The following is a 6,046-nucleotide window of genomic DNA, read 5'->3' on the forward strand; positions in this document are numbered from 1 at the left end:
AAATGCCTGTACGATACACAAGAGGGTATGTCAAGCAGACAGCCGAACACCCAGACTTAGGGGACAGGTCAGGTCACAGCAGTAATCTGAGAGTCGCTGGCTACGGAAAAATCCAAATCCAAAGGAATGGGCGGGATCACCCTGGGACATGGTGGGGAAGGCCTGGTCAAGCAAAGGCATGGGCCAGATAAAGAGCCTGACGAGGAACGGCCAGTGAAATGGGGACAGGGCTGGGGGATGGAGACCCTGGCTTGATGTCACAGAAGCTAAAAGAAGAGAGTATTTAGAGAAGGAGGGAGTGGTGAACTGGGCTGAAGGCTGCTGGAGGATCAAGACAGGACATGACCAGAGGTTGTTGTGACCTTGAGAGCTGTTTGGGTGGAGACAGAAGCCCAAATGGAGCAGGCTCTAAGGAGAAGGGAAGGGAAGAAGTGGAGCAGCAAGTATGGACAAGTCTTTCAAGAAGTCTTTCTGGGAAGGAGAGTAGAGATGGGTGAGGCTTTTTAATGCTGGAATCCATGTTAGCATGTTCATAGGCCAATGAGACTGATCACTGCGCAGAATGAGACTCACTCCCCGAGTCCCATTCATCACTGGGGGAAGTAACTAGGCAAGACCAAGAGGATGATGCAGGGAGAAGCATTTGTGAAGGTGGGGACAGGTTGACCCAGTGCACAAGTGGATGGGCTGGCCTTTGACAGAGCAAGGATCACCCACCTGTCATTGCAGGAGGGGAAGATAAGTGTGGGTTCCCATGGAAGCAGGTGGGTACATTTGGTAAAATGTACTCATTGGAAGGTGTCACATCCCAGAGAATACACTTTCCTGTGCCTACTCCCCACAGGGCCAAGGCCAGCCTGTTGCATGCAGGTCTTTTACATGTATTAGTTGAGTGAATGAAGAGGTGAAGGCATGAGCCAGTATGCTTGCCACCTCCCTCCCTGCCCTTCAGCTCAGACCTTGTGTTTGGAATTGGGGTGAGTGGGAAACACCTGGCTTCCCCCAGAGCCCCCGAAACCAGGGACATGCTGGGTGCTGGCTCCGGGAGACACAGACTAATCCTGTGGGTCAGGAGGGAGAAGACACAGATATGGTTCCACCTCCCCCTAGGCTGTCGTGTGACCTTGGCGATGCTCACATCTCCGGGCTAGCTGTGACCCTTTTGGCAATTTCAGTGTTTAGAGTCAGAGCTGGGTCCACAGCCTGGCTCCTGAGCTCCCTTATTGACTCTGAGCAAGTTCCCTGGACTCTATGATGCTCCATGTCCTTATCTGTAAATAGCATAATAATTCTCAGAAGGAAACAAGGGAACGTCTACCAAGTGCCTATCTGATGCCAGCACGGGGTAGACCTTGCAAGGGAAGGTTCCATCCCGCCTTCTCTCGCCGCCCCCCCACCCCAGGGTGTGCTGGCCGGGGCTGTGGCCCAGGTGTGCCACGTGGTACCCCTGGTGGCGGGCGGCATCTGTCAATGTCTGGCCCAGCGCTACACTGTCATCCTGTTGGACAGTCTGATGGACCACATGCTGCCCCAGCTGGTCTGTGGCCTTGTCCTCCGGTGCTCCAGCGAGAATGGCAATAACCCAGGTGAGCCTGCTGCCCCAGCCCTGACATTGCCCACTCTCATCCCCTCTCCCCCAGCCCTGCAGGACCCCTCCCTCTATGGTCCCCCTGCATGCAGCAGGGAGGACAGGAACTGAGCACCTCGGTAGGGCAACCTTGACTGTTTCCTGTCTAGGCCTCACCGCTCTGGGGACCCTGCCAGGAGAATGGCTACCGCAAGACTCCCAGTGCCACCTCTGCATGTTCGTGACCACCCAGGCAGGGAACAGCAGTGAGCAGACTGCACCAGAGGCAATGCGCCAGGCCTGCCTCGGCTCTTGGATGGACAGGCAAAAGGTGGGGGCAGGCGATGGGGACTCGGGACCCAGGGTCTGCCCGCTTTGGAGGGTTGAGCCAGGAAAGGCTTCCCGGCCAGAGACACAAAAAGTGGGCCAGACCCCTGCCCTTGAGGAGCTCAGACAGGACATGGGCCAAATAACGGTGAGACCATAATAGGGCAAAACCTACCGCAGTCAGGAGCGGCCCCTGGACGAAGGGCGTGGGCAGTCCTTCCTCATGGATGAAGTGCGAGGCCCGTTATCTGTCAGGAGATAACCGGGGCCAAGTGGAGCAGGAGGAGGCTTGGCCTCTTCTCTGTGGTGCTGGGCCTGTCTCCATCCTGTCCCAGCCCTACCCCTCTTCCCAGTGTGACTCACTAGGGACAAACCCACCTGCAAAAGGAGAGGTCCTAGAGTCACAGTACTAAGAATCGATGACAGTAAACTCCCTTCATAAATAAGATAGATCCCAGGAGGCAGCTTTCTGAACTGGTGCTCCTGGTCAGTAACTTCCAGGGCTCTTCACTGCCCAGCACATCAGGTCTCAAGGACCAGATGAGCTCTAAGATTTCTTCTAGAACTGAAATTTGGGTGGAGGCATGCTGGCAGTTAAGATTCTGGCCCTCTGCCTGGATTTCGGGACCCTCGGTCCAATGTCTCTAGCTAACTCCACAGATACCTATATTTCAGCCCATGGTAGCTGCTCAGGGGGCTGATGCCTGGACCTGCGTGGGGTCAGAGGGAGCCCTGAAGTGATCCAAATACATAGAGAGGCCAGGACAGCACAAGGCAGAACAGTCCTGCAACGGGCCTGGGTCCACCCACACCCTGTCTGTCTCCTTCCTCAGTGTGAGCAGTTTGTGGAGCAGCACTTACTGCAGCTGCAGAGCCTGGTGTCCAGGGGCTGGGATGCCCGCACCACCTGCCAGGTAAGCCCTCCTCTATCAGATGGTCCTAGGACTTTCCCCAGCTCCCGGAGACCCCCACCCTCTTTGGCCCATGATCCGCAGAGGCCCCCTCCCTGGGTCCAGGGCAGCCCCCTCCCCCCATTGTTTTAATATAGAAAAGGCAGACTTAGAGGGGTCAAGAAAAAGCCACAAAAGAATGAAAAAGGAAGAATCTGGAAAGGGAAAGGGCAGCTGTAAGGAGTGGGGTTTGATGTGCATTGTGGAACAGGATTGTTCAGAGGTGTGTGTGTGTGTGTGTGTGTGTGTGTGTGTGTGCGCGCGCGCGTCCTGGGCTAAGCAGAGCATCCCACCGCCTCCGGCTGTAAATCCAGAAGGCTGAAAGTCCATGGTTTAGGGCATGGCCTGAGAGGGTCAAGGAAGTCACGTCAACCGGGGGGCAGGTGGAGGGAGAGCTGCCCCTTCTAGGAGGATCCTCCGGTCCCCCTCTGAACAGGGAATAGGGAATGGGGTGCAAAGTCTTAATGCTGTCCCTGTGGCAGGCCCTGGGGGTGTGCGCAACCACGATCAGTCCTCTCCAGTGTGTCCACAGCCCCCACTTCTAATGAGGACTCAAAGCTGCAGCCAGGTGAGTCCAGGCCCCCAACTGGGGGGAAGAGAGGGGACAGGTCCTGCATCCATCGGGAGGGGGCTCCTCTGCTTCCCAAGCAGGGAGAGGCAACCATGCCGCTGGCTGCTCCATCATCCCCCTCACAGGCCCCAGCTCAAGGATCCTGAGGCTTCCCCACAGCTCGTGCTCTGGATTTCCTGATCTTCACTATTTGATGTGTTCAGACCAAAGCCAACCTTTCCTATAACTCAGGGGAAATCAGACTTTGCTGCCCAAAAATGTCATCCCCTCAGGTGCCAGGAACTGCACCATCATCTGATGCCGCCTTTCCCTCCCTATCATTGTATAAGTCAGAGGTAGCACCTTAGGATGGAGGGTTGGGCCCCCACAGCCTCTGCGATCAGGTGCCTCAGGGCAGGGCAGTGACCCTGAGAGGGACAGATATAACAACAGTGCATCTAAAGTCCCTGGTAAACCAACTTGGTCCAATTTACAATCCTGCTTGGAGCCAGCCCCTAACACGATGGCCATTTATTCATCCTTTCACTCACTTTTTTAAAATGTAGTGAGTGCCTATGGCCAGGCCACCTTCTAAGGGCAAGGGCTAGAATTCTTAATAAAGCAGTGAGCTCCCTGCCCTCTCGGAGCTCACACCCCAGGGTCCACCTCTTCCATCTGAGAGGGAGCCCAGCCCTGCTCCTCATAACCTCCAGAATCACAAGCCCCTATGGGAGGTGGTGGGGAGGAAATGGAAAGGAAATGTCTGCCCCAATCCAGGCCTGTCCCACAGGGACCAGTTTGATATTATCGCTCCCCCACTGATGACAGCTAGTATGGGGTCCAGGAGCTGCCCAGGAGACTGCAGCAGCCACCTTTCCCCAGCACCAGGAAGAGCTGGGCCTTCTATCCCTGTTGAAACAGAAAGAAGAGTGGGTTGGGACAGGAGGCCTGAGCCCTGGTCCCAACTCTGCCATCAACTGGCCCTTATTCTCCTCGACTGCGCAGGGGGAGCTGAGTGAGGCCCAGTGAGGCCGTCTCCAGAACTCCAGAGATCTCCCTCATGACAAGCCTCCTCTTCAAGCTCTCTGCCCCCACTGAAGAGAAGCCTTCACACCCATGCTCGCTTTCTCACTTCTTCTTTCCTCTAAAGGACCTTAAGCTGGTGGACCACGAACCCGCAACTTGTGCCCTGTGTTGTCTTGTCCAGCCTATCTGTAACCACAGTCCCAAACCAGAGCCACTTCTGTCCTCTCTGGGTGTGAGGCGCAGTTGTGTCAGTGTCTTCTGGAGGATGTCTGTGAGAAGGGGCTCCAGCTCGGGACCAGCCTTCTCACCCTACCGGAGCCAGCCCAATTCTCATAGACCCCCCCGGGCTGGGCCAAGGCAAACACATCAGCCGCAGAGCTGGGCCCTGATCCCAACTCTGCCATCAACTGGCCCCAGCTCCAAGAGGATGGCGGGGTAAAAGCTGAACTGCCTTACTCAATCTTATGCAAGACGCTAACTTTTGCAATTATTTTGCTAATGCTTTCACAAAATTCAGAATTCAGAAGAATAAAAGATGAGAACATAAAGTACCATAAAAGACAGACGTGAAATCTTTAAGCTTTTTTAAAAAATTCAGGAAATCCCAGGCATGGTTGGAGACTCAAGTGTGGCGGGAAGGTGCAAACTCCCATATTTGAAATGCTCTGCTGCTTAAGAGCTGTTGCTTTGTTAGGAGGTAAAAAGGAATTTTCTTTTTATCTTTTTTGTCAAGTGAACTTCCAACCTTTGTGTGAAATTCCAGGTTGATTCTAGTTCTGCTCTGATTTATCTTCTCAAAGCTGTGTGGAGTTGTGCATGATAAAGATCAGTTCCTATGTGATATAATGCCAGTAACGATGCTAACAAAGTCCAATTCCTTGTGTTAAAGAGAAAAAGACACCGTCCTTTAAGGTGATGCAGAAGCCACAGCCTCACCCCGAGGGTAGCCAAGTGGGGGTCTACCTCACTCCCCTCCTTGATGGAGAAGCAGATGTCCATATTGCCTCTCCCTCTTAAAATTGCTTCCAGGCCGGCCCCCACCTCTTACCCTCCCCTCTCCCAGAGTCCACTCACCATGATGAGGTGGGGTTGTGAGGGTGCTAAGGAATCAAAATATGCAGAAAAGTGAATAAATAAACCTTTAACATTGCAGGTGTAAATGCCTGGAAGTGTCCTTTTATTTATAAAATAACTTTTGTCATTATATTTCCCATTATAAAAGAAATTATTGTAAAAAATTCATAAACTGCAAACCAAACAAGAGTGGGTATCACCCACAATCCCACCAATCCCAGGAGAGCCCTATAGCAGGATGGATACTTTGACACGGAGTTACAGACTTTTCGATCGGTTTTCCGCACCCCTCCACCATTCAAGCACAAGGGAGAGCTTACTAGAAACCTGCTCTTGAGGTAGGGACAATGCACACAAATCCTTGGCCTCTGCATTTAAACTTTTCAGTAGATTTTTATACATCTGTAGCAGATTATTGTCTTGAAAACCATTATTTCAATTGCACGACCAAGGTCTCTGAGAGAAGAGTGTTTTAAATTTTTTAAAAAGCTTGGTTGGGAAGATGAAGATCCAAAGTGTGAAGAAGAGGAGGCATTAATAGTCCATCCCACA

General features: G+C 53.0%; 1 protein-coding gene across 1 annotated transcript in view; it reads left to right on the forward strand.

Moving 5' to 3' along the window:
* SFTPB (surfactant protein B) overlaps positions 1-3,389 on the forward strand; it is a 7,792-nt gene extending 4,403 nt beyond the window's left edge. The window contains exons 7-10 of the mRNA XM_011369815.1: positions 1,403-1,586; positions 1,738-1,898; positions 2,728-2,808; positions 3,327-3,389. Of these exons, the coding sequence (XP_011368117.1) occupies positions 1,403-1,586; positions 1,738-1,898; positions 2,728-2,808; positions 3,327-3,389 (489 nt within the window). The remainder of the gene's footprint in view (positions 1-1,402; positions 1,587-1,737; positions 1,899-2,727; positions 2,809-3,326) is intronic.
* Positions 3,390-6,046: the final 2,657 nt, after the last annotated feature.

This window comes from Pteropus vampyrus, unplaced genomic scaffold, assembly GCF_000151845.1.
Source record: "Pteropus vampyrus isolate Shadow unplaced genomic scaffold, Pvam_2.0 Scaffold156, whole genome shotgun sequence".
Taxonomy (NCBI): domain Eukaryota; kingdom Metazoa; phylum Chordata; class Mammalia; order Chiroptera; family Pteropodidae; genus Pteropus; species Pteropus vampyrus.